The sequence below is a fragment of the Psittacula echo genome (genome assembly GCF_963264785.1).
Source record: "Psittacula echo genome assembly, chromosome: 16".
NCBI lineage: Eukaryota > Metazoa > Chordata > Aves > Psittaciformes > Psittacidae > Psittacula > Psittacula echo.
The window spans coordinates 5,950,406-5,978,256 of record NC_137752.1 but is presented as its reverse complement, the minus strand read 5'-3'; the positions used below and the strand labels follow the sequence as shown (position 1 = coordinate 5,978,256).

Here is a 27,851-nt window from a genome sequence, read left to right as displayed (position 1 = left end):
GAGCCCAGGGAAAGGAGAAGCTTAAGGGTTATTTGAGAAGAAGCAGAGTAAATACTACATGCCAGCCAGACTGAAAAAGATCTCCCACTCAGTCTGGCAACTTTAAGTTGCAACCCAGCTCTTGCTTCAATAATGATACATGACAGCTTTCCCCAGCAGGCAGCCTGCCAGCTCGGCTATAAGACAAGGATGAATTTCACTATACAAACCGCAAGTCTCCTCCTCTAATGCAGCAGGTTTAAAAGCTGCTGACCTGAGAGTTTGCAACACGATGTATTTCACTGCTAAATTATTTCATTTACCTGTTGCAGTTCCCTCCTCCATCCCTTCCTTAGGTAGTGTGAAGCTCCTCAGCACTTCCTCACTCAGACATCGAACGGGACTCACTACCCCAGTTTCAAGCCGGACTAAGCGTTTTCTGCCTGTTTCGTTATTCGTATCCCGGCTGAAATGGGCACTGACGTGATCCCAAACGCCCAGCAGTCCCCCCCTCGCTGCAGCACTTGCCTCCTCCCTTTCTCCCCTGTGTCCTTCCTCTCCTCCCTCTGTCCGCCGCAGCGCCGCGGGCTCCCTTTGCCCTGTCCTTCCGCGCCGCCCTCCTCCTCTCCCCCTCAGCCGCAGCATCCCGCAACCCAGCCTTCCCCGCTAAGAAGCCGCGGCGGGGCACAGCGGGGACGGCGGCCGCAACACCCCCCAGAGGGTGTCGGAGCCGATGCCCGGGTGAGCCCCAGGCCCCACCGAGGAGCTGCGGCCTCCTCTCACCGCCGCCCGGGAGTCCGAGAGCGCACCCACCTCGTAGGACGCAGCCATCTTGGCTCTGCCGCCTGTCACATGACCCAACCCGCCTTGGAGGGGGCGGGAGGCAGAGCGGCGCCGCGGAGGGAGGAGGCGACGGCGGTTTCGCGCGGCGGTGTCACGTGAGAGCGGAGCGAAGATGGCGGCGGGCGGGCCGCGCGCGAGGTGCGGGACGCGGCGGCTGTGGCGGGGCAGCGGCGGGAGGCGGGGCCCGGCCCTCGCTGCGTGCGGGGCTGGCGGGGAGCGGCGGGAGCGGGGCGGCCCGGGGAGGGTTAACGGCAGCGGGGCCCGCGCCGGCCTGGCCCCGCCCCTCGCTGAGGGGGCCGTCGGGGACCCCGCTGAGGCGGCTCAATGGAGCAGTGAGTAGTGACTCGTCAGTCATTCCTGCCTCTCTCGTTGTGCCGTGCTGCGCAAGATGAAATGTTCAATAGAACTTGTATAAAAGCTGTTGTTTCTGTGAGGCTGAAGTCCCGGTGTGGGCTCAGGTGTCGGAGGTGGGGGTCAGGCCACAGCCCACGTCCCAGAGCTGCTCTCATGAAGAGCAGAGCGTTCAGGGGTTGGTTTTCACCTTGTGGACACCTATTCGCAAGTCTAAAAGTCAAAATAGAGATGGGGAAGATGAACAGTGAAGCGATTCAATGAATCCCAGGTCCTTTGATCACCTTCAGTGCCCTCATTTGTCCTGAGCACTTTTAGAATGGTTATTGTAGCATCCCTAGAGCTGTGATTTTTGTTAAATGAGTATCTATAAGCTCTAATGGGGACCAGAACACCACAGTTATATGTGATCACATAAGAAGAGCTTTCCTTCCTTGGCTGGAGGCTAATAAGTGAATTGGCCAGACATCACAATCTGTTTAATTCCCAGGAGAGGGCAGGAGGGAATGACAAGCAGAGGGTTGGCTTTGCAGGGCTGGTGCTCAGGTCTATGAAGTGATTCTTCTCTTGGTAAAACCCTGTGGCTTTTGGGTGCTGTGTGTGTGCTGTGAGGCTGCACCCGCAGCTGGTGGCTGACCAAGCCTGGAGAGGTTATTTAGCTCAAGGAGGTGCACCCGACTGTCGAGGAATTAGGTACAAGTGATGTTGATAGGCACTGGAAATCGCAGGTCTTGGCATGCATTTAGGTGGCACCATGTGTCACGCTGCAGATGCCTTTCACTGCCACAGTGAGTTATCTTGATGATGCTGTTCTAAAAATAAAGTGATCTTGCTTTCTTAGACAGTCTCTATATGGGGAGCTGTGATCTTAACTCTGACTTGCAGCATGTTGCTGACAAGTCATCATTTGTCTAAATTCCTGAAATGTTCTTTTTCTTGTCAAACATCTTTTAGAGGTGTTGTAGGGAGACTCCTTTGTCTGGATTTGTATGCCAGGATTTGATTTGTAATACCTTATAGTGCAGATTGGCTGTTCTGTGGAGTGCTCAGGAAGAAACAGGAACCAAAGGTAAATCAAGATCTGCAGCAAATCGTTCTACCTTGGGTGAAGGTGTTGGAATCTTTCACTTCACCCAGTTTTATATTGCGTATAGAGTGAAGGATGAAACTGTTATGAAAGAATTTGGAGGAAAGCATTGAATGTAACTGAATCAAATATTGCTCTGTACTTTCATTAGGTTTCTTCTTACTAACCTCAAATGTCCAACTAGCAAAATCAAATTGAGTTTTGATACGCAACACATATGATTTGATATGAGTTTGCAAGTCTTGCTTTATCAGTTGTCACCTTCTTTGGGTCTTTCCTGTTTTTTTCCAGGGCATCTGGAACTGGTCAGGTAAAAACTAATCATAGAATCATAGGATAGTTAGGGTTGGAAAGGACCTTAAGATCATCCAGTTCCAACCCCCTGCCATGGGCAGGAACACCTCACACTAAACCATGTCACCCAGGACTTCATCCAGCCTGGCTTTGAACACTGCCATGGATGCAGCATTCATAATAATGTTCCTTAAATATTTTTCTTGTATCTTATCTTGCAGCATGATGTGCTCTGAGGTAACGGCAGGTTTGAAAAGGTGTAAGCTGAATGGAAGCCTGAAACAGTGTTCATCATTAAAATACTCCAACTTTTCTCTTTGTTTGCAGGAGCAGCAGACAATTATGGAGAGTTCTTCTGGGCAAATCATCTTTAAGAGAACCAGTAAGTCCTTGTCCTGCTAAGCAGCTTTGCCCATCACTGAATAGACTCTGTGGCCAAATACATCACTCGTACATCTCTTTGAATGTTAGTGAAAATACACTTTGCTGCTTCCCTCTCTTCCTCAGTGCAAGTTTTGTCCTCAATCTTTCCTACTTGTTCATTCTTCCGCTCCTCGTTTATAGCAGTTTCATGACCTACCTGGAAGGGTGTATGTGAAAAAAGTGGTTCCCTTTGTGGAGCTGACACAAGACTGGCTGGCCTGGGCTATTGATGAATGGTACAGCTTCCTTCTTTATTTTCAGGGATGGAGCCTGTGCTTTGAAGAATTTGCCCAGAGGTTGGAGATCCAGATGTTTCTGAATCCAGTCCATTGCCTCCTATTTCCTCTCCCTTCCCGTGATTAGGCAAGGCAGCGAGCTGCCTGGTGCAGTTACGCACCTTGAATCAGTCTGAATCATAGACGCTTGTCTTGTGGTGTTCCTGTCTCTTTGTGGTGGTGGAATTTCTTTGCTTCACTTAAATTTAACAGATCTGATTGTCAATAATGTATGTTGAGGAAGCTGTTCAGTAGTATTTGGTTCTCTTTTTTTTTAGGCACAGATTGAGTCAGAGTTGAACAACCACTTGCAGAGATTGTCAGAGGGACTTTCATACTATAAGCCTCCAAGGTATAGTGATTGCCTGATTTTAGAAATGAACCTCAAAAATGGAGTCTCTTAATAAGTAGAGGAACATGTGGAATATTTATTTCTGATTACATAAAAGTAGATTGTTGCTCTCTTGCATGACTTGAGATTTCAGGAGAGGAGTAGCAAGAGAAAGCACTTAACTCCATAACATTTTGGGGCATGAAATACAGACCAGAAAGAAGTAACAGCAAGTTTCTGCTGTCATTATTCTTGTTAGGTAGCTCTTAACCCTTACCCCTGCTGAGCTGCCATCATGTGCAAGTGTGCAGCCTGTGGAGAAGTGACTCCTCTTGACACTCAGTCATCCCAAAAGGATATCCAGAGTCCCTCATTGGAAAAGATGGAATTAATATAGCCTGTATTTATCATAGTAATAAGATTGTGAACAGTGTTGAGTTTTATGTGGTGGGAAGGTTACAAAATACTGTGTATCAAATATCGAAAGGCCATTGAGGATAAAGCAAATGTTCAGTTTAAACTGGTTAAACTGGGAACTGGTAAAACTGGGAGCATTTCTTGGGATTGCTGCATTTTTAGTGACTAAAATTTCTTTCTTTTTTCTTTAGCACATCTTCAGCAGAAAAAGTAAAAGCTGATAAAAGTGTAGATGCTCCACTGAAAGAGCTGGGCCTGAGAGCCAGCAAGTTTTTGGTGAGTGAAGGTGCTATCTGGTTATGTGTTTTATCCCTGCACTTGGAATGCAGTGTTAGTAGGATTCTGATATTTAAATCAGCCTCTTGATGTTGAATAAAGGTGGTACCTTCATTTAAATGACAGTAATGCTCCTTTTGCTGAAGTTAAACTGGCTACATCTAAGTGACATCAAAGCTTATGTATATTGCTTTAAGCAGAAGTGTCACTAGAGTATTTGCCTGGTTCAGAAATTGTCTTTTGGCATGTTTTAGAAATCACTTGTTTTGAGCAGAAGAGCTGCCTGAATATTTGAAGAGAATCTTCATCTTGAATGAATTCAGTTGCCTTTTATCCATTTCAGACCATCTCTATTTTCCTTCTGTTTTTCCAGGGTCTGGATGAAGAGCAGAGCGTGCGTTTGTTACAATGTTATCTCCAAGAAGATTATAGAGGAACAAGGGACTCCCTGCCGGTCTGTAGCTCCCATTTATGTTCTACTTAATCCACATCTTTCCTTAATACCAATAGTTTGTTGATGCACATGGTCACACGTGAGTCTGAGTTCTGATTTGGAAATGGCTTTGTAGCTTTTCTTCTCTGGACCTACAATGCTCCAGTGCTGCTCTAAGGAAATGTCATAGGAGATACCCAGAACTTACTTTTCTAGTACCTGCTTGAATCTGTCTGCAGGAACTCAGCTCTTCTCTCTATTACAGGAACACAGGAAAGCTACAGATCATGAAGGAGAGTGAAGATGAAGCATAAATGTTGTTAAAAATGAGTGTTTTGGCTTTGTGCTTTTGGAATCTGTCTTTCCAAAAGAAAGTGAAAGGAAAATTGGCTTTTGTTTATTTCAGTCTTTCCTTTGTGAATATCTATTTTGTCAGTAGGTATTTAAATATTTCTTTGTTCCTTTGTGTTTTGCTTACAGACAGTTTCTCAGGATGAAAGGCAGAGTCAGGCTCTGATGCTGAAGGTCAGTCATTTCCATTTGTATCTGTTGAAAAGATCTGTTGACAGAGAAGCAACTTCGTTTCTATGGATCCAGAAAACCTTGGAATAATTGAAGTATTCCTTCTATAAAGAACAAGTTTTAGAAAACGCTTTGATCGATTTGAACAGTGTTAATAGTTGCTACAGAAAGAAAATTTTAGGCTTAATATCAGGAATTTAGCTGGGCAGATGTATGCTGCCATGTTTTCCAAAGCTCGTAGGTTTATATGTTACTGTCTGAAGTGGTAACTCTGAAATGGTGACCACTGATCATATCTGACAGAGGATAATCAGGATGAGGAGGAGGCATCATCTTCTCTGTCTTTTTCCCTTTCTTTCCCAAGTTTTCTCACTTAGCAGTGTAATTACAGCCATGTCCCTATGGGCATGTTTTATTGAGTTCTGTAAAGCTAATTAAGTGATTTCTCCCCCAGTAACTTAGAAACTGCTTAGTTGAAACTCCACCTGTAGTAATGTTTGGGCACTCTGTGTTCTTGTGATGAAGGCCTTGGCAGTGTATGGAGGAGGAAAGTGTTGTTAGACACAATACCAAGTTGATACCAATTGATGACACTATATATTCACAGCTTGCTGACTATTACTATGATGAGAGGATCTGCATTCTGCGCTGTGTCCTCCAACTACTAACTTATTTTCAGGACGAGAGGCACCCTTACATGGTGAGTAGAGTAACCTTGTCCACTTGTGATTGTAAAAGACAGTTGAGTGTGCATGTGAGAAGTTAATTTATCTATTGGTTTATTTAAGGCTCAATACTTCCAGTGTGTTGAAAAGTTGGACAAGGAACTAGTTCCTAATTACTGGAAACAGTTTGAAGCGCTGTACAAAGCAGAAGCTCCTACATGGGAAACACATGGAAATCTCATGGTATTTTGTTTCTTGCTGTTATTAATCAAACTTATAAAGTCTTCTATGTAGTGTATTGGAAAGTGTGTATGTGCAGATGCAGTTAAAAAGGATGTTTCTCTTGGTCCAAGAAACCTAAAATTTTTCTAACGGAACACACTTTTGCTCAGAAACAGTTGCATGGCACATACTGTTCCTTGTAATAAATCCATTGATAGCCCTAGGCTAACAGATCCATTTATGTGTGGTTGTCCGCAATCCCTCTGCATCAGCACACTCTGTATTTACAGTGGCCTTCTTTGTCACTGGTACAAACAGCTGGCTACACAAGTCATTGAGATGCTTCAACACTTCTCAGTTGCCAACTGCTTTGACTGACCTGTGAGCTTCAACATATGATGGTAGAACTTTTCCTTGTGCAGACAGAACGTCAGGTTTCCCGTTGGTTTGTGCAATGCCTCCGTGAACAGGCCATGCTCCTGGAAGTCATCTTCCTCTACCATGCATACTTTGAAATGTCACCTGATGATCTTCTGGCATTTGCAAAGAAGTTCAAAGAGCAGGGATTTGGCACTAGACAAACCAACAGACATTTGGTAGATGAGAGCATGGATCACCTGGTGGATCGCATTGGGTAAGTATCCTGTGTATTTGTGGGTGAGTACAGAGCAAAACAATTGTTTTCCTCAGGAGGAAAAAACGCATTTCTAATTCTTGCTGCTGCCTCTTAAAATCACCACTATTTCAAGCTAAGCTTATTGTGATGAAGGTAAAATAGCTTTTGTGATTACATTGATTGGAGGCTTGTGGCAAAACAAGGGTGTGATTGCAGAGTAGAGAGGTGTCCATATACTCGCTTTAATCTAGTATATAATCTTGCCTCTTGTAAGAATGGCAATGAAGACAGTCCTGTGCTGGTCCTCTCTCTGCTACCTGCATGGGGGCTAGCCCTCCCTGACCTGTGTTGTGAACTGGGTTGCCTCAGGTCAAGCTGTGGTGGGTTTGCTTACAAATGGCAACAGTGTCTTCATTTTGCTGCATGCAACAGAAGTCAAGCCATAGCCAGGGAGAATGAAAGCTCTGCCAGGTGGCAGAGAGCTACAAAGGGGGAAAAGGTATCTTCAAATTTCAGTGACCTTTTGTCTTTTCAACATGAAATGATAGTTCTGAAGATTGTAATCAGTCATATACTAGAATTTCAAGACAAAATTTGGATTACCTGCTGTGAATTTCATGTAATTTCTTGTTGCTTTAAAGAACAGCTGGACAAAAGCAAAGTAAAGGTTGGGTTTTGACCACTTGTCAATAAAAACAAATGAAAATTCTTCAATAAAGTTTCTGACCTCCTTGCTTTTATTCTTCTCCTGTTTGTAGATACTTTAGTGCTCTTATTCTGGTCGAAGGCATGGAAATCGACTCCCTCCATAAGCGTGCTTTGGATGGCAGGACTGACAGGCACAAATTAGCCAATAAGAGCATCCACCAGGTAAAGCACTGTCAGAGTAACTCCTTGTCTGGTCTAACGATACAGAATATACTGTGGTTACCCAACGATGCTGCTTAAAGATTATGTCTGTAAGTTTCTGATCCTTCAGTTTGTTGACCCAGTGTAGGAACCAGCATCTGCATAACACTCTGGGGCAAATAAGAACAAAATTAATTCCTCTCCCCTTATACTTCCTTGGTTATCCTGGGCCTTTCTCTAAAAACAGATGTGTACAAAGAAATAAGCATTGTGAAGTTTCCAGATGGGAATGAAACAAAAAACCTACAGTGTCCATGCTTCTAGGACAGAGAACAGCTAAGTTTAGACTACCTAGATGGCAGTAAACTGTTCAGGAAAACAAGCCGTGGCTGCAGGTATAGAGTTTGGTCAGTTGCATGTGTGCAGGAATTATCTGCAAGGGAATGGTGACAGTTAGCAAGAAGATGCAACAAGCTCTATTCTTGCGAAGTATGAACTTCTTTCAGAAGATCTCAGTTATGCTGCTTTTGTCCTGTCTGTGCAGGAGATGGACAATCAGCTGCTGCAGTTAGGGGATGTCTCACATCATGCTCCCGTGCTTTTGGCCTGGGCTCTGCTCCGTCACACTCTAAACCCAGAGGAGTCAACAAACGTTATCAGAAGAATGGGCAGCACTGCCATCCAGCTGAATGTTTTCCAGTATCTGACAAAGCTGCTGCGATCACTGAACAGTGGAGGGAAGAATGTGAGTTTTTCAGAATCTCTAAGTAAGCTCTTGAAGGTTTTTAACTGCTACTGAGGTAAAGGTCTGATGGGATGGATGATTTTGAACCAATGTTCTTTTGAACTAAATCTGGTTTGAAGCAGACTCTGCAGTAAAGCATGTTTTAGCATCTTCTTTCAGTGAAGATCAGAACTCAAGTTGAAATGAAACAGATTTTTATGCTCAAAGAGTAAAAAGCTTCTGGAAATTGAGGAGCTACATCTCTTTTGAGCAGAATAGACTGCATTTCATCACATTGGTTGATTTGCCTCTCTAGTGTACTGCCATTGTGCATCTTGAGTATTAGATGCTTTAACTCTGCACTGTTTTCTCTGCATATGGTTTCATTAGACAATACCATGTATGAGAGAAAACTATTTTATAGGTAGAAACCAGTGAAAGCAAATCCTTTTGACTTCCATGAACACTGAGTGTGTATTCTTTCTTTCCAGTGTGCTACCAGCACTGCTTGTTTATGTATTTATGGACTTACTTCCTTTGTCCTGACATCACTCGAATTGCATACATTGGGCAATCAGCAGGTAAGCATGCAAGGCTCATTGCCTCTGTTACCTGTCATAACTGATGCTAACTGCCTTTGTTAAATCATAATCCTGCATGTGAGACTGCAAACTTTGTGAGTTAGATCTAGAAGAGTGTTTTGTTGGTTTTCCTGCTGCGTTTACACAATGCAAACCTAGTAAACCCCTCTGCAGACTGGCTGATTAATAATGAAAGAACATATCTTGCACTTGAAGTCCTGTGGGTTTGAAACTAATTGCTGATGTGTTATTTCCAAAGCAATGGAAATAATCCATACTCCATTTCCGAGTTTGAGAAGACATCATCTGCCCTTTGCAGATACAGTGGACATATTTGTCCTGGCCAGTCCACTCGTGATGGATGGCTTTAGGCTGGTGGAGTGTACTGGGTTTGGATATGTTGAGTGTTTGTTTCTGTTTTGACTAGAGGAGGTGGTTACATCTTGGCTGGTAAACATGGAAACTTAAATTCCAAAGATGGGGCAGAACTCGATTGGGATGAAATTCCCCTGCATAAAGTAACTTATTTTCTTCATCCTCTCTTCTTTTGAAGGATATAATTGATGTTGCATGTGAAGTTCTGACAGTTACCAGCATTCCTCAGCTATTCTGGAAGACGGTGAGTGTGTTGGCATCTTCTTTGACCTACCTTTCTTATAAGTGAAACTCAATAAAAGATCCTCTTTAGGAAAGGGACAGACAGATTGTGTTTAGTTAGTTGCTAGGAGGGCCTGAGGAGCTGGTGTTCATTTGTTTCTGTCTTTGATTTACTTTTGCCCTTTCCTGCCTTTTAGGTACAGCCTTGGCTTTACTCTTGAAGGATACTGGAACAAGTTTTAATATAGGTGATAGTTGAAACCAGGGCTGGGATTGCAAAGATTGAACTAACTGCTGGCAAAAGCATCATGCTTATTTTTCTGTTGCCACAGAATTAGGATGATATGTAATGCGTTACAGTCTTATTCCTGCCTTATACTTGCACACTGCCTCATGCTTTAGTCTGTGCAAGGACTGGAGTGATACTTTTGTGCATGATTAATGTGAAATGTACAACTTAAAAAATAACTGTTTCCTTATGCTCTACTGAGACCATTTTAGCATTACTTTTTAGTAATATGATATTTGTTTTCTGTTTTCACCACCAGGAACCTACTGCAGGTCTGGGTATTATCCTGGACAGTGTGTGTGGATTGTTTCCTAATCAGCTTACTCCTCTCCTTCAGCTGCTCCAAGCCCTTGTGTCTGATAAATCTACTGCAAAAAAGGTACAGGATCTCTCTTGGTGTCCAGGAGATGATTTATTTCAGGACAAGGATACCGTGCTGTGTGATAATGCTGTGTGATTCTTTCCATCACGTGTGCTTATCTCAACTGCTGTTTTAGATAACAGACATTAAGCTTTTGTCAAAGAACAGTGGACAGGAATACTTGTTAGTTCTGTGCGGTTGCAGGCTCCTGGAAAACTTTAATCACGAAGATTAAGTTGCTGCCTAATTTTTCAGGTTGTACTTTACTCATAAGAAGTTTCTGATTCACTAGATGAGATGTGTCTGGACATGTGGGCTGTCTAGTAATGGTTTATGTGTTAGAACAATATTGTACACATCAAGAGAACTTGCCTATTCCTGGAAATGGCCTGGTTGATTTATTTTCAAGGTCTGGCTCCTTGGCTGTATTGTTTAAGCTCTCTTTGTGCGCAGGTATACAGTTTCCTGGATAAAATGTCCTTCTACATGGAACTGTACAAGCATAAACCTCCGGATGTGATCTCTCATGAAGATGGCACACTTTGGCGCAGACAGACTCCAAAGCTCATCTATCCTCTTGGTAAGCACTTGACCTTTTCTTATGGAAATACTTTGGGGAAATTGGGATATAATCCATGGGTAAATTTGTGACTGTATTTCACCTGCTTCTTCAATCCTAAGGACTAGGTCAGACAAACCTGCGGATACCTCAGGGAACAGTGGGCCAAGTGGTGCTGGATGATAGGGCTTATGTGGTACGATGGGAGTATTCGTACAGCAGCTGGACACTGTTTACCTGTGAGATTGAGATGCTGCTTCATGTTGTATCGACAGCAGGTAAGATAGGTTGGGAGTATAAAAGAGAAGAAACAATTATTAATTGGTCTCAATTTGGGGTTAATAGCAGGATTGAACAGCTCTGAATACTTTCAAAAGAGCATGAAATACTGGCCCAGAAACCTGACTTCTTAATTATTATTATTATACTGTCTAATTCACTGCAAAAGGCCAAGATGAGATCAATTGTAGATAAGGGAAAAGTTGAGATAGATAAAATAAATGGGTTTTGGCATGGGGAATGCTCATAGGGCTGTATGATGAGGTTAATGTGCATTGTTCCAGAGTTGATTACTGCTCAAGTATGATTTTGCATTCTAGTGTTAGTTTTCTCTACCCAGATGTGATTCAGCATTGCCAGAGGGTCAAGCCAATAATTGACCTGGTTCATAAAGTCATCAGCACTGATGTATCAATAGCAGATTGCCTTCTGCCCATCACGTCACGAATTTACATGCTCCTGCAGAGGTAAGTCACTGACTGGCATGAAATCACTGACACCTGAGAAGATACAATGAACTGGAAGAATGGTTAATTCCTCATTTTGCCAAGAGCTTTGCAAGAAGTGTCTCAGTGCTGGAACTCCCCAAGACTGATGTTCAGTTCTCAAGGTTGTGGCTACGCACTGTTTGATGCTTTGATAAAGCAGAATGGCCTCTTCTTTCCTGAATGTTGTGCAATTTATCCATTTAAAGGCATTTTTTATTATTAGCTATATTGACATGAAAGGGGAATAAAACATATCATTAGAGCAGTAACTTCCAGGTGTTAAAACAATTGTACTTATTAACTCTCCTCTAGCATTAACTGCCTGGGAATTGATGTGCTGCTGCATAATTAACTGTTTGCTGTGACAGTGCTGTCTTGCCAGCTTTGTCTGTTGCAGTAAATTCGTCTGACTCAGGTGTGAGGGGGAGGCAGCAAGTCTAGACTGAAAGTGCAGACTCTGGTGTCTGTATTTACCTACTTAGGTTTTATACATGTGTACCTCGGTGAGAGAAGCTCTTTTGGTTAACAAAGCAGTCTATATGCTAGATCACGGTGCATTTGATTGATACCGTTTCTCTTCTGTAGGCTAACAACTGTCATCTCTCCCCCTGTGGATGTTATTGCTTCGTGTGTTAATTGTTTGACAGTACTGGCTGCTCGGATGCCAGCCAAGGTGAGGAAATGACCTTCTGGGTTTGTGGGTTTGAGAACTAACAGATGTATATATGTGAATGGGAGGGAATAGCTGTACTTATTCTCTTGCAGGTTTGGACTGACCTTCACCATACAGGTTTCTTGCCCTTTGTTGCCAATCCAGTGTCCAGTATGAATCACGTTATTAGGTATTCATCACCCCCTCCCCTGTCTGTTTTTGGTGTGTAACCTATTCCTAACATGTCATAAGAACTTTCTGCCAGTGTGAAATGTATGTATCTGACATGTCTCACTCAGAATCCTGCTATTCATTAAACTCTCTTGCTTATATCACAGTGCAGAGGGAATGAATGCTGGGGGCTATGGAAACCTACTGATGAGCATAGAACAGCCTCAGGGCGAGTACAATGTTACCGTCTCCTTCCTGAACCTGATAACAACTCTTGTCCGGGTGAGTGCTTCTGGAATGGCCTGCATGGGAAATCATTTGTAAGCTGTTACAATAGGAAGGTGAAATACAGCCATGCCTGAGATCCATCTCCTGTTCAGCAGGTCTCTGTGAGGGGTCATTGGTTGACACTTCCTTTGGTGCTACTCTTTGGGTTTTCTCTGCAGTCTGATTCTTTCAAAAAGCCTGTTTTGATTCATCTGGTCTACAAGATAATATAAGTCACTTGTGGATCTATGTCTCCATGCTTGATTTCTCACACTTTAAAGACATATGGCATATCTTCCTGATAAAGGTTTCTTTTTAACGAGAAGTGGGACAGTAACATTTCTGTTTCTTCTAGGGACAACTTGGTAGCACCCAGAGCCAAGGACTCGTGCCCTGCATTGTGTTTGTCCTGAAGGAGATGTTACCAAATTACCACAAATGGCGTTACAACTCTCATGGAGTGAGGGAGAAAATTGGTGAGGATATTGAGGGTGGGGAGGAGGAGGAGGAGGGGATGAAAAGGGTCTCCTGCCTTCTCAGACAGAATGTGTGAATTTTTCCTTCCTTTTTTCGTCATACCTTTCCTAGCAGTCATTTGGGATTTGCTTTGTACATAGAATCATAGAATCATAGAATAGTTAGGACTGGAAAGGACCTTAAGATCATCCAGTTCCAACCCCCCTGCCATGGGCAGGGACACCTCACACTAAACCATGCCACCCAAGGCTCTATCCAACCTGGAGTTGAAAACTACCAGGGATGGAGCATTCACAACTTCCTTGGGCAACCCATTCCAGCACCTCATCACCCTCACAGTAAAGGACTTCCTCCTTATGTGCCATCTAAACTTCCCCTGCTTAAGTTTCAACCCATTACCCCTTGTCCTATCACTGCAGTCCCTAATGAAGAGTCACTCCCCAGCATCCTTATAGGCCCCCTTCAAATACTCTTAACAGTATTGCTAGATGCTGCGATGTGCTTGAAAATAGTAGGAACTAGGCAACAGATCTTCCCAAAACCTCAGCAGTCCATTTCATCTCTGTTTCAGGGTGCCTGATTCTGCAGTTGATCCATGCTATACTGAATTTGTGCCCTGAAATGGATCCTCGCAGTAGGTAAGACAAGTGATGGATTTCAGACCCATGCTAGCCTGGCTTACAGTGCGGGAATTGCTGTCATTTTGTTTCAGGTTTTGAATGCAAATGTTGAGGAGTGAACTGTTAACAGTTGTGCAGTGCTGGTTTCAGCTCTTTTCTGTGTTATTGAGTACAGGAAGGGTAGAAAAAGATTGAAGACAGAGAGAGAAAACAATAAATAGATTTCCTGGAACACTGCCATCCACCTTCCTATTTGGTGTATGCTCTCTGAAGAAAATAAGAAGGACAATAAAGTAGGGGTCAATGGGGGTGTAGAAATTAAGAGGTTACTTTGTGGTAGTTTTCTAAGTGCTGTGTGGTAAAATACTGCAAGTGCTCCTAGTGATATGTCCTGTGCTGTTTGTGTCTCACAGCAATGCCCCCAGCCTTCAGTCCCTGTGCATCTTCAGTCTGGCCAACACTGAAGCAGGGCAAGCTGTCATTAACATCATGGGAATTGGTGTGGACACTATTGATATGGTAATGACCTCCCAGTGTAACAGGTGAGTTGTGTGTTTCAATTCAGTAGTGTGAGGAAAGAAGCAAAGAATATTTGAAATGTAGGTTTGACTTGATGTATTTAACAAGGGATCAGTGTAGCAGGTAGCCACTGCAGCCTGCCTGTGTATGGTCTGAGCAACAAGCCTTGTTTGTTCCAGGTCTGTATGTATCTTTGCTGTACACTCTCCATTTCATGCAGTAGTTTTCTATTTCTAAATGCCATTTGGAGCTGCTGGTGGGTGTAAATGTGCTCAATTGTTAAAAGTTTGCATGCAGTTACAGTTTTTTAATACAGAATTCACTTGAACTCAAGTTTGTAAGATGAATTAGAAGCAAGAGAATTAGAGCCAGTATTAGTAGTTCTGTGTCTTTGGGTGACACCAGAGTTCAAATCAGGCTGTGGTCATGAATAATTCAGAATACAGCTTGAACTGTAATTCGGAAGTGGTAGGGATGAGCAGTCTATTCAGGATGGTTCTGAAGGTGGCTTGAAGTGCTCTGGAAGTATTGAAGATACCTTTAGTGTTGAGCACCTTCACTTCCTTATGTGGCTTTCTGAAGGCTTGATCTGCTTTAGCTATGGTTGATTCTCATTACTTTCCTCTGTTCTCTTTTCCTGGCCAATTTTACTTGACACAGAGCCAGTCAAACTTGCTGGCACATTGTTTCTGATGAAGTCTGCTGGTTTTCTCTTTCAAAACAATTCTGGAAAGAGTCCAGACTTGCTGAGAAGAAAGTGAGACCTATTTCAGAAGACTTGGCTTCAGTGTCTCCTGAGAATATTTAGCTGATAAGGAAAATCATAGGGAAGAATCCCCACAACCCATCAGTTTTATCTCTTCATCTGGTTTTGGTTCACTATTATTTCTGTGAGATTGTTTCTGTAAATGTTTCTCCCTCCATCTTTGTACATTTTAAATCTCTGTATCCTAAAGAGGGAAAGAAAACCCCATGGCAATAAACAGGCTCAGGCTCTTTGTCATTTTTGATACTGAAGACTTGAGTCTGGGTAGCCACTATTTTGGGGGGATATGTGAGGGTTTGTATTTCAGCAGCTCGTACGTGGTGATGTGACTGAGTAAAAACATCTCACAGCCCTGACTGACAGGGTATAGAGCTTCCTCTTCCGATGTGCGAATAACAAAATGTTGGTTGTCAACAGGTACTCACTTTGGTTTCTTTTTGTGAACACAGTGATGAGTCACAAGGCCACGGTCAACTGCTGATCCAAACAGTTAAACTGGCGTTCTCAGTCACCAATAATGTCATCAGGTTGAAACCCCCTTCTAGCGTGGTATCTCCGTTAGAACAGGCACTTACTCAGCATGGTACGTATTCCTGGTTGGGGGCAGCCTGGGCAGCTGTGCTTCTGTGTAATTTCCATATAGTCAGTGTGTGTCTCATTACAAACAGTAGTTAAGATTTCAAGGTTCCAAAAAGAGGTTTATAGTGATGGGGAAAGGCCTGTTCTCCGTCCTCTAAGGCATTCTTCTCCTCTTGGACAGCTTCTAAAGTATTAAGCTTGTTGTTTGCTGCTTTGTAATGTTGGAAGACTGACTTGGTTCTCACTTTCTGCTGTGGAGATCATGATTTGGTAAATAGTTACATCCTGCTACATTTTCTTCTGTTTGATTTTAATTGCATTCTCTCCAGGTGCTCATGGAAACAATCTTATTGCGGTCTTGGCCAAATACATCTACCACAGGCATGACCCTGCGCTTCCACGCCTGGCCATCCAGCTGCTCAAACGACTGGCTACGGTAAGATGAGACTCACGCAGTTGCTCCTTTGCCTTTCAGTGCCTTTCAGTGACTGATCCCATCACTGAAATTATTTCAGGATCATTTCAGAAGTCACCCAGCATCTCATTGAGAGGCTTCACATTAATGGGATGTTTTCTTTAAAGTATTTGCACTTCCAGTTGATCTCTTTCCACTTTTTTGAGCAACATTCTCAAATCATACTCCTCAATACAATGCCTGAACCTTCTTAACTGGAACTTTAACATCTTGCCAAGAAGAGTATCCTATTTAAGTTTTTATTGGGATCTTTCAGCTTTGTCTCTTAACTTGCTCTTTTCAGCTACTAAACTTCTGAGAATGTGTTTGCAGTTCTATTAGAGCATACAGATCCAGCTCTGGGTTTATTTATTTCAGGAGACATTATTCCAAACCTTATTTTCCTCTGTTTTATGCTGTATTGTCATAACCCTTGAGGAATAGGTGAGGGATAGAACAGAACTGCCAAAGAGGAGAATTTGGATCATTTTGTAGGTTTCTTCCTGCTTAACAACAACTTAGTTTTGAGTTCCCTCACCTGTGTTCATAGATTTATTACCAATTTGAAATGAAAATCACCTTTGATATGGACAAGAAGCATCCTGCAGAGTTTGGTTATTTCTGATGTTGCTACCCTTTTGCAGGTTGCTCCCATGTCTGTTTATGCCTGCCTTGGTAGTGATGCTGCTGCCATCCGTGATGCCTTCCTCATCCACCTGCAGAGCAAGATGGAGGACATGCGTATTAAGGTCATGATACTGGAGTTCCTCACAGTTGCAGTGGAGACACAGCCTGGGCTCATCGAGCTCTTCCTGAACTTGGAAGTGAAGGATGGCAGTGATGGGTCAAAGGTAGAATTTCCTCAGTATTTCAAGGCAGATACTGAGTTAACATAGGAACATCTACTGGGTCAGACCAAAGATCCCTGTGGCCCACTCTCTTCACTCTGGCAGTGGCCAGTCAGTGGGAAAGCTGAAGATTGAGGTACAATGGACAGTACCAGTTTTCCAGAATACCCACTCTGGTGCTTTGCAGTTCAAGGTCCTCTTGAGCTGAGACCTTTTGAAGGCACTTCGTCATACAAAGTCATAGCTTGGCTAATTTTTTACTTCCCTATATATGATTACATTCCTTATAGTCATATACAAAATATATGATGGCATCATGTACTCAAGATTTATTTCTCAGTGTATTGTTCAAGTGGAATCAAGCACATTCTGCTTCAATAGGTGCCTACATAGTGGTTCTGTGGTGATGTAACCTCATTGTTTCCTTTTGCTTTAGGAATTCAGCTTAGGGGAGTGGAGTTGCCTCCAAGTAGTGTTACAGCTGATAGATACCAAACAACAGGAGAGGTACTGGTGCCCTCCCCTCTTGCACCGTGCTGCCATTGCCTTCTTGCATGCTCTGTGGCAAGACCGTCGCGATAGCGCCATGCTAGTGCTGAGGACAAAGTGAGTTGAGTTTCTGCAATGCATTTTCCTGTCTTTTTTTCCTAAAACACATTTTCTTTGGTTCATCAGACTTTGCAGGGACATTTACCTCTTAGTTTTTCTGTGCCCTGTAAGGCTATGCAGTGTGGGGGCTCTGAACTTAGTCTCTTAGGAAATAAGATGAGAAGCCCCTATGTGTGTGTTCAGAAGCAAATGTGTTTCTTTCTGTTTCTTTTATAAAAAGCTATACAAACTTGTATTTATCACAGCATATTTTCTATGAAATCAGAATGCTGCTAAGCAGGTGGCATGGAGGGAATAACTGATATTACTTCTCTGTATATCTTTTAGGCCAAAGTTTTGGGAAAATTTAACTAATCCCCTCTTTGGGACCCTCCCTCCGCCTTCAGAATCATCAGAGGTGAGTTACCTCCAAACAAAGTGAAGGCAGTTGTGTCCTTCTCAGAAGTTTCTAAGTGATATGTGAGGCTTTTTTCTCTGCTTGCAGTTTTCTAAGAGCAGTGTTTTTTTTGCAAGTGGTTTGAACACAGGCAGGAGAGGAAGTGAAGACTTTCTGGCTTTGCACAGTGCTTGGTGCTCAGATTTTGCTTTTCTTTTTGTCTTTATAGCTCAGTGTCTTGGATACCTGTGCCTTAATCATGAAAATCATCTGTTTGGAGATCTACTATGTTGTCAAGTGAGTCTTTGGTACTCTCTCGTTCATCCCTGTACTTTACCTAAACTGTGTATATTAAATCTCGAAAGACCATGCAGGTTTTGAGGGATGTGGGAGAAACAGTGATATATAAACAAATTACAGACATATATTTGAGACTCTTGCAGTTGCCAATTGCAGAAGAGATGTTACAGGCTTTCTGCAGCCTGTAGGTGAGAATGTTCGTATTAGTATTTTCCTTGCATCCTGGGATGAGAATATACAGTGTTTCTTAAAACTAACGATAAGCTAAGCTAAGTATAGCTCATAGTGATTGCTGAATAACATTTTAGTTGTTTTCTCCTGCTCATTTTGTTTTACTGAACAGAACTGCCCTTCAAAATGTTGGAAAGTCAGGATTGCCTAAAATCTCTGCTGAAAAGAAAATTAAATCACAGATTTTCTTCAGGGATCATGTTTTTCCTTCACATTTAATGCAAAAAGTGGGATTCCCTGCGCAGGTCTAATGTGGAATAACCCTCACTTGCAAGCTGTGTCCTTGGCTTTCCTACCTGAATCTCACAAGTGTATTTTCTGACCAAAGAATAAATGAAGGTAACTTCTCTTGATTTGGTGTTTGGTCAGGGGCTCACTGGATCAGTCCCTGAAGGACACGCTGAAGAACTTCTCCACCAAAAAGCGCTTTGCCTACTGGTCAGAGTACGTGAAGTTACTGGCAGATCATGTGGCAGAGACAGAGGGCAGCAGCTGTGCCTTCATGACGGAGTACCAGATGCTCATCTCAGCCTGGCGGATGCTGCTCATAATCTCTACGAGCCACGTAAGAGCTACCTTTTATCTCTCATTATAAACTGAAATGAACCTTTTGAAATAGATAATATCAGCTTCTTAGGGCCAGCTAAACCCTAATGAAGAACTCGGGGTTTCTCTTTCGGTTTTGTTGTATATATGTTTACAACACAAGTTGGCATAAGCATGATACAAGAGGTTAAAGGAGGTGGTGTTTTTGCTGTATGTTCAAAACAAGCATGTTGTCGTTCTGAGCAGAGAAAGGAGGTAGTAAATAATTTGAATAGCAATTCTAAGTAATCCTGGAATTCCAAAGAGATTTTGCTGATCCAGGTAAGGCGGGGATGCACCATTAGGGAAATCAGTCATGGCTGACTTCTTGTCAACTCTTACTGTTGTACTTCAGTGATTTCTGTAACGCTGCATCATTCAGCAGCTATAAATTTAGTGCCTTTTTAAAGTAACAAATGAAACCAGCAGCCTGATGTTAGACTGCTAACAAGTTGCATCTTTTGTTGTGCTTGACTGATCTCTGTTTCTGTGGATTTTAGGCAGATATAATGCACCTGACTGATTTTGCAGTTCATCAGCAATTGTTTCTGGATGTGCTAAATGGCACCAGAGTTTTGGTAGGTGGCACTTCCTGTCAGTTCTTTAATTTCCCAGTTGCTCATCTTCTCTGTACCATGAGGAATTCTGCTTCTGCAGCTGCTTGCAGTCATGGGGTTATTTTAGATCTTGTGAAATTGGGCTGAAACAAAGGCTCTGAATTGATGAGCTTCTTGTAAATCTTATAAATTACACATTTTTCATTTGAGTCATTCTTGTCATCACTGAGGGACCCTGCAGAGGGCCCTGACTCTGCTTCCTTCAACGCTGGCAGCTGCTGAAGAACACACCTGGTCATTTGGTGGTGGTGCTTGGGCTGAGGATTTCTGAAGCATTCTTACATGTGACTGCTGTGACTGTAACTCTTGTAGTGTTTCTTCTTAGCTCCTAGTTCCCATGTCAGTGTCCTGTCTGCAGCTGGGGTCTATGCTGTGTACCCTTCTTCTGATCCTGCTCAAACAGTGGAAGAGGTAGGTATTTTGTTTGTATGGTTACTTGTCACTGCTCAATATAAAACCTTGGGAGATGATGTTTAAGTGTTTTGCTCTAGAGAGATTCCTTTGGTGACTGGGGGGGAAGCTGAAGCCTTATCATAGAATTCTCTTGGGATGGCTCATGTCTGTGGGTTGTTGCTGAAATCTCTTGTAGCAATACATTTATGGTTTGGCTTCTGTTTGCTGGTGCAAAGTATATCAGAAAAGCCTTTTAGATAGTCCTGCATTCTCACTGTGCTGTGCAATGTCTTCAGTGAGAACCAGGTGGTGACTTAAACTTGGAAGAACTGCTTTTATTTGCGTGGATCATATAAGTTATGATCCACACAGCTCAGTCAAGTGATAAATTTCCTGAGAGATCTTGTCTAATCTGAAGAGCTCTCCCTTTTTGTTGTCAGCGAGTTGGGATCTGTGGATAAAATCATAAACTCCTTGACGCAGATTCTGGAGGGGGTGCTCCAGGCAGATCAGCAGATGATGGAGAAAACCAAAGCCAAAGTGTTCTCAGCTCTTATCACTGTTCTGCAAATGAAGGAGATGAAAGGTGAGGTGGTGTGTGTACAAGTGTCAAGACTAGGGCTGCCATGGCTGAATACACCCTAGTGTTTCTACGATAAAGACATACATGGTGTTAGCAGTAGTACAGGACGCTGGATATAGTCACCAACCTGTGGGACTTCCCTGCTTTTTACTTACTTGTTATCGCTTATTTTAGCAAGAGATGAGGTTTATAATTCAAAGCCATACAAAGGCAACTGTGGTGTTGAGAATGTATCAGTTCACCTTCCTCTGTATTCCTCAACCCACTGCTTGGGGCTGCAAGCCCACATGTTTTAGATAGTGAAGAGAAAGTGAAGGGTTGGGTTCCTTCTAAATGTTTTTCTTTGTTCAATTTGAGTTTCCAGTCATGCTGGTAAAAGGTGGTGCTATTTATTATACTGGTTTTGATAAGAATGTGGTGTTTATATGGACTCAGTGAGTATACACTGCACTCAGTCTGCATGGGCCAGTACCAGCAGTCTGGAGAAGTGGGTAGGAAATACTGTAGTGAGGAGTTAGGGAGTATTCTGTCCATGGTAGGGCTTGATTTGTGCTTTGAGATGTATCTTCTTGGTAAAACCACATGTTCTTGTTAGCCAGATGAGCATCTAACCCCTTAGTACATACTTCTAGACTTAATCATTTAACTTAGTCACAGCTCCTCACATTCTGTTTTGTAGGTTTTGAAGTGAAAACAGGATAAATACTAACTCCAAGAAATGTGGCCTGGTGATGTTATCATTTAAACTGGAGCCCTGAGTACCAGGACTCTGTGTTAACTATGGTCTGTTCTCTTTGTGTCACAGTGAACGAGATCCCACAGTACTCCCAGCTGGTGCTGAGTGTGTGTGAAACACTCCAAGATGAGGTCATTGCGCTCTTCGATCAGACTCGACACAGCCTGACCTTGGGAGATGCTACAGATGACAAGGACAGCATGGAAACAGATGACTCTTCTCGAGTTAAACACAAAGACCAGCGAGATGGGGTAAAGGAGCTTTCATCTTCTTTGCAGTCGTGTTTCTTCTCTCTAGACAAAAGCTCCATGTTTGGAATAACTTTCCCTTGCAGCCTGCTGTCTGTGAGGGATATCAGGTCCTTTAACTTATGATTCTGCATATGACTGAACTTTAGGTTGCGTTAGTAAATGCTTTCAAGATTTTCTTGGTACCCATTTCAAGCTTATATCTCCTTCTCCTTTCCTTGTCACAGCAGGTGTGTGTTCTGGGTCTGCATCTGGCTAAAGAGCTCTGTGAGGTAGATGAAGATGGAGACTACTGGCTGCAGATTACTAGGAAAGTCCCTGTGCTTCCCACTATCTTTGCCGCATTGGAGATCAGCCTGAGAGTTAAACAAAACCTGCACTTCACAGAGGCCTCATTACATTTACTGCTGGCCTTAGCAAGGACTCAACAGGTGAGAGAGGCAGTGAAAATGAGGGCATATAGCCATACATTTTTAATAGGAACCGTATAGCTTGTTGTTCTGTTTGCAATTCAGCTGAATAATGATGTGTAGATAAAGGGGGTTTTTTACAGGCTGCAAGCAGTAGGTCCTGTATGTATGTCTGCTTAGTTAGCCTTGTTCTTGATAATGGGATGCCCTGGATGGAAGACCTGTAATTTAGAGCAGGAGCTTTCACTGAATGTATTCTTCACAATGCAAATTATCCCCCTCTCGTTAAAGCAGCATTAAGTATTGGAACCTGCTTTCTCATTAGTTGCAATAAAGCCTTATTTTTCTGTTACAAATTCAGCTCTTAAGTAAAAGCCAGGGCATTCCAGAGCCAGCCCTTTTCAAAGATTCTGCATGTACCAAACCAAGTGATATGGAAGTGGAATTCACAGCACAGTTGTGCAGGTTAGATTTTACTGGAAGAACAGTGTTGCTTTTCTGGATACTGAATTGTTATCAACACAGAAGTGTGTGTAGATGGAAGTTCTCTGCAAGGGTGGTGACAGTGCAGGGGACAGAAGTATCTAATGCAAAATAAGTCTCTTTAGTCTCAGAGAGCAGAGATACGGGCACATTTTAACTGCGTGGTTCTGTGCCTTGCAGGGAGCAGCAGCTGTGGCTGGCGCTGGTGTCACACAGAGTGTCTGCCTGCCCCTCCTTAGCGTGTACCAGCTCAGCACTAATGGAGCCATTCAGGTGGGTGCTCCATCCTTTTGTGTGGGGATGTGCCAGGAGAGCTTGCCATGCCCTGCCTTGCTTGTGGTTGGAGCAGCCACCCCTAGAGACTGGAGACTGCTAAGGTGGTGTGGAGGGTTTGTGGCAAGTGCTACCCTGGGCAGGAGTGTAAGTCAGTCACTTACCTTTGTGCTCTGTTCAGACATCTGCTTCATCCCGCAAGTCTCTGGATGCCCCCTCCTGGCCTGGGGTCTATCGTCTCTCCATGTCACTGATGGAACGCCTCCTTAAAACGCTCAGATACAACTTCCTGACGGAAGCACTGGACTTTGTTGGTGTCCATCAAGAGAGGATTCTTCAGGTACATCACATCCTTCCTCTGTGGTGGTTCACTTGGCTTCTGTGTTGCAACAGCAGTGGGAACGTGTCAGAAAGTGCAGAAGCTTTGAAAAGAGGCTCCTGCCTGTTTTAGGTTTATAGTGGAAATAGTTCAGTAGTGGGAGGAGGATGGAATATCCAGGCTATGCGGTCAGGCAGGGCTGATGGTTATGGTACTTGTGCAAGCTGGGCAGTCACTATCTGTTCATCCTGTTGAGATGAGCTCCTGGGGTTATAACTTTGCTATGGGTGTTTAATAGGCCTGCTCAACACAGTAGCAGAAGTGGGAGTTGGATGGGAACTCACCTTGTGTCTGGCTGTTCTGGAGAGAAAAGAATGGGAGCTGTTCTTGGAGGTGGCTTCAGCTCAGCCTTGCTCAGATAATGAGAATGCTGTGGTCAAGATTCAGTCACCCTTTGAGTCAGCAAATAGTGGGTTGTGTCAGTGCAGATGTGCTGAAGAGTCCCTTTCATAAGCGTGCTCCCTAGAGAAGCAGCTCTCTCGTCATTTCACAGAGTGTGAAGTGCATTGACCTCTGACTAAGAATATAAAGTTCTCTGATTCTGATCCATGTCCTGTGCAGCCACTTTCATGAATGCATTCTCTGTCCCTGAGGGCAGATCCTCTGCATCCTCAGCTTTTTCTGCTAGAGGAAGGAATGGGAGTTTTGTGATTTAACTCTCATTGCCCTGATTTCCTTCTCTCTCCTCTCCAGTGCCTCAATGCAGTGCGGACAGTGCAGAGCTTGGCCTGTCTGGAAGAGGCTGATCACACTGTTGGCTTCATTCTTCAGCTCTCAAATTTCACCAAGGAATGGCATTTCCACCTGCCACAGCTTATGAAGGACATGCAGGTAGGAAAGAGGATATTGCTGTAGATCGTACATTGCCTTGGGGTGCAGGGGTTTGGATGTGTTAAGAGAAAATGGCCCTTTATCACCTTTTTGTTACTGCTCTTAACAGGAACTGTTGCTGAGGTTATTTAGATGTCTGTTCTGTCAGTACCTTGTCTGAATTGGGTGAGGAAAGATGACTGGGGGGCCAGGGAAATGGTAGCTTGGGGAATTCAATGGCTTACTCTCAGTTCTCAGTATCAGGAAATCAAGACACTGCATTGATCCTTTATGATCACAGTGTTCTGTTTAAGTGGATTTTCTAGCTTCCATCAATAGCAGCGAATAGATGGCTTTGAGCTTTTAAGAGCTTTCTCCCTTATTTATTCCAGGTGAATCTGTGTTACCTGTGCCAAGCCTGTACCTCCCTCCTGCACAGCCGCAAAATGCTCCAGCACTACCTGCAGGTGAGGATGGGGACCATGAACCAAACTGTACATCAGGAGTGTTGCATGCTCATGCTCCTGGTTAAAAGGCAAATACTACTTGGTATCCAGGCTCTTGGATATTGAATTGACTGTCAGTAATGATTATTGACAGTCATCAGTAGTGAGGATTTGCATTTCTCATGTGCAAAGAGCAGTCTGGACTTGAAAAACACTGGACTGTGTAAAACCACTCTTGGAGAAACAGCAGCCGGTGTTTGAATGGTGCTGTTACCATTTTAGAGCTGCCTACACTGCAGCAAGAAGGGTGCATTGCTGTAGTACTCTGTAGTGCCATTAATTAAGCTACCGTTGAGCTGCTGTCCTTGATCTGATTTAATTTGTTCAAGAGAGAAGGCTCTTATTCTTGGGGAATCCTTAGATTCATGGGGTGGAGAGGATGCATTGCTACTCATAATGTGTTATTTCAGCATTGCTGAAATTGCTGTGTTGATCAGAAATGCTTTTTCCAGGACATGGAATCTAAATAGCCTCTGCAGCTGCCTCCCTGCAATGCAGAGCCTCCCCCAGCGCACACTAAGTGTAGATTCTTGTGCTTCCAGCAAGTGACAGAACTTTGGGTGCCTTATTCTCACATTCCTTTTGTTCACAGCACTTTTTTCCCCTCAAAGTATTCATCTTAGTGCAAAATAATCATTTTTGTAGTCAAGATTTTGAAAACTTCGGGTTTTCTTCTCTCCACAGACAAAAAATGGTGATTCCCTTCCAGCAAGTGTGACCCCACGAGTGCAGCGAAACCCCCAAGCCCCCTCCAAGCACCCGAGCCCTGAGTCAGAGGCAGCAGAGCAGAAAGCACTGCTTACAGTGCAGTACAGCCTCTTGAAGATCCTCAGCAAGTGTCTTGCTGCCCTGCGCCATTTCACCCCTGATGTCTGCCAGATCCTCCTTGATCAGGTAGGGAAAGAGGAGAGGAGCTGTTCCCTGAAGGGGGGAGTTTCCAGCAATTCAAGTGATGTTCTGGGTGTGCGTAATGAGGCACAGCCTGTCCTGCTTGGGAGAATGAGCCCACCAGACATCCATCTGTTCTGCTGCACAAAGCAGGACACAAGGGATTTTCCTTAGGAATGGGGCACTGCTCAGTGTGGAAGGAAGCCTTGGCTGAGCTTTTGTGTGATCTGCACGACGCTGTGTTTGTGTGACCTTGCAGGCTGATAACCCAGGCTAGTAACTTGTATCCTCAGTGTGCCACTCAGAAGAGATGTCCTCCTGTTATCGTCCTGTGTCAGTGTGACCCAGCACCTGCTCTCCAAGTTCAGAAAGGAAGGTTTAAGCCTTGATTCTGGCTGCTAACAGGCAGTTAACTTCCTTTTCCTGTGCTTGTAGGCACATATGCCTGGTGTTTGGAAACAATCTGGAAACAGTCATTACTGTACGGCTTGGGACATGGAGAAGGTTTGTCTGTGTGAGGAGAGCCGTACAGTCTGATTGTGCACTGCTGTACAATACACTCTGCTGCTCTGTACCTGTGTATCCGAGATCTGGGAAATGATCTCAGTGCTGCTAGTTCTCCATACAAAAAGCAGGGTGCAGGGACTGGGTATCCCTGTTACCATAACAATACCATGACAAGGGCATACTCATGACCTCAAAGGTCACTCCCTCCTCTTTTCTTTCTCCACAGTCGCTGGACCTTGCTGAGTACAACGTGCTCTTCGTTTTGAGTTTCACCACACCAGCCTTTGATTCTGATGTTGCACCTTCCTTTGGGACTCTCCTTGCCACGGTCAATGTGGCCCTTAACATGCTGGGAGAGGTACTGGCCATTTCTCTGTCTGAGAGAGCACAGCAGTTGCAGTGATCTCAGAGTGCTCATTGAGCCTTGAAGGGTAGGAGTATTCCTTCTTTCATATCTCCTGTTTCTAACGCCTGTCTTCTTTTCCCTCCAAGCTGGATAAGAAGAAGGAACCTTTCCCTCAGGCTGCAGGGCTGAATATGCAAGAGGGAACCAAAACCCTCAAGTAAGTTTTTAGCTCTTTGATTTAGTGATGGCCAAGAAACAAAACTTAATGCTCCTCAGGTCAGAACTGAGGTTGAGAGACACCTGTGTAGCTCCAGAGCTTCTCACTCTGAATCCAAGGAGTTCAGATAGCCCATCAGAAGCTCCCCAAAGCAAGGAGGGTATTTTTGGGGGAGGATGTGTGAAGCCACACATCCCATCCTCAGTCAGCCACTGAACATGCAGATAAAGAGTTGGTTGATGCTTATTTACCAGCAGTTTTTAGTCAGCCTTCCCTGATGTCCAGCGTTTGAGAGGAATGAACAGGAACTGTTCCCTCATACGTACCCAGCGTATGAAGACTTGAGAGTATTTGACCACGCAGCCAGAGTGTGCTGACCTTTTGGGCTCCTGCTCGTGTGTTTCTTTGCACAGGTCTCTGCTCATGTTTACAATGGAGAACTGTTTCTACCTGCTCATCTCCCAGGCTGTTCGGTACTTGAGAGACCCAGCGGTGCATCCCCGTGATAAGCAGCGCATGAAACAGGAGCTCAGCTCTGAGCTGGTGAGAGCAGCTTGGACCCTGCTTACTCCCAGTTCAGTGTCAATGGGATCGGTGGGAGAAGGTTGCTTGTCTTTGGCTGCTCATTTAATGGCTTGGGGCATCCTGGGGAGGGAGGGGGCCTGTGTCTGATAGAGGCTCATTTGTTCTGTGCTTCTGCTTTCAGAGTACTCTGCTCTCCAGCCTGTCCCGGTACTTCCGCCGGGGTGGTCCCTCTTCACCTGCCAGCGGGGTCCTACCCTCTCCCCAGGGGAAATCCTCCTCCAAGCTGGGTCCTGAAGGGCAGGAGCCTTTGATTCAGCTCGTGCAGGCCTTCGTCCGGCACGTGCAGAGATAGATGCGATCCTGCCCCCGCCTCCCTCGTCAGGACTTGCAGCAGAACGATTCACATCCACCACAGAAGCAGCACCTTTGGCAGAGAGCTCGTAACAAGGACTGGGCAAGGGAGGGAGGCCTGGTGTGGGCAGGGCTGGAAACAGAGCTGTAACATCAGCAGCGAGATCCCATTGAACTCTTGTGACCCAGTAGCAGAGTGAATGTAAGGCCAGCCAAGAGCTTTGGGGGTCAGGATGTGCGCAGCCTGCCCGCTCCCGCTGCTGAGCTGGGGGCAAGGGCTGAGCAGTCAAAACCTTTATTTTTATAGCTTGTACCTCAGCTGGGAAAGTTGGGGCTGGATGGGGACAGGAGGTGAGCTCTGCTGGGCATTAGCTGTGCTCTTAACACAAGGTGCAGTCTGCCTCTCCCAGCCAGAGCCCGGCTGAGGCACAACCGAGGGATCAGCCAGCAATTCAGAGACCATCTTTCTACTGCTATTTTTGTACTGAGTGGTTCCAGGCAGGATGGTGTATGTGTGCTCACGCCTTCCCTTCCCCCTGCAGGCTGGGTGTTGTGTGTGTTTCTGAAGAGCAAGGCCTCACTCCAAAGTTTTTAAGGCACAATTCCATTGCTCCAGTCTTGCAGGTTTTTGTAACTGTGCCCTATTTATACTGATATTAAAACG

General features: G+C 44.2%; 1 protein-coding gene across 2 annotated transcripts; it reads left to right on the top strand.

Annotated features, from left to right (window-relative positions):
• The first annotated feature begins 851 nt into the window (after positions 1-851).
• NUP188 (nucleoporin 188) lies at positions 852-27,851 on the top strand. Of its 2 annotated transcripts, none has more exons than XM_080630586.1 (44): positions 852-960; positions 2,882-2,936; positions 3,531-3,604; positions 4,192-4,276; positions 4,650-4,730; positions 5,190-5,234; positions 5,839-5,931; positions 6,020-6,139; positions 6,541-6,752; positions 7,493-7,604; positions 8,128-8,328; positions 8,799-8,888; positions 9,442-9,507; positions 10,034-10,153; positions 10,589-10,715; positions 10,817-10,972; positions 11,314-11,440; positions 12,047-12,134; positions 12,227-12,303; positions 12,452-12,566; positions 12,907-13,027; positions 13,600-13,666; positions 14,062-14,190; positions 15,383-15,516; positions 15,842-15,948; positions 16,611-16,817; positions 17,251-17,420; positions 17,751-17,820; positions 18,029-18,096; positions 18,700-18,895; positions 19,416-19,493; positions 19,858-19,943; positions 20,366-20,511; positions 21,314-21,495; positions 21,723-21,923; positions 22,566-22,658; positions 22,840-22,998; positions 23,731-23,868; positions 24,240-24,314; positions 25,038-25,247; positions 25,975-26,106; positions 26,241-26,311; positions 26,725-26,854; positions 27,018-27,851. In XM_080630586.1, the coding sequence occupies exons 1-44, from the start codon at positions 935-937 to the stop codon at positions 27,186-27,188; spliced, it is 5,211 nt and encodes a 1,736-aa protein (XP_080486712.1). In that variant the 5' UTR covers positions 852-934; the 3' UTR covers positions 27,189-27,851. The 2 variants fall into 2 exon arrangements, with proteins under 2 accessions (XP_080486712.1, XP_080486711.1); XM_080630585.1 differs by having other exon boundaries at positions 21,720-21,923.

Bases quoted from the DNA above. Each gene is read 5' to 3' on its own strand.
- NUP188 (XM_080630585.1), top strand. From the start codon at position 935: ATGGCGGCGGGCGGGCCGCGCGCGAG. The intron at 14,191-15,382 runs GTGAGTTGTGTG...TTGTGAACACAG, and splicing joins ATGACCTCCCAGTGTAACAG to TGATGAGTCACAAGGCCACG. The intron at 21,496-21,719 runs GTAAAGGAGCTT...TCCTTGTCACAG, and splicing joins ACAAAGACCAGCGAGATGGG to CAGGTGTGTGTTCTGGGTCT.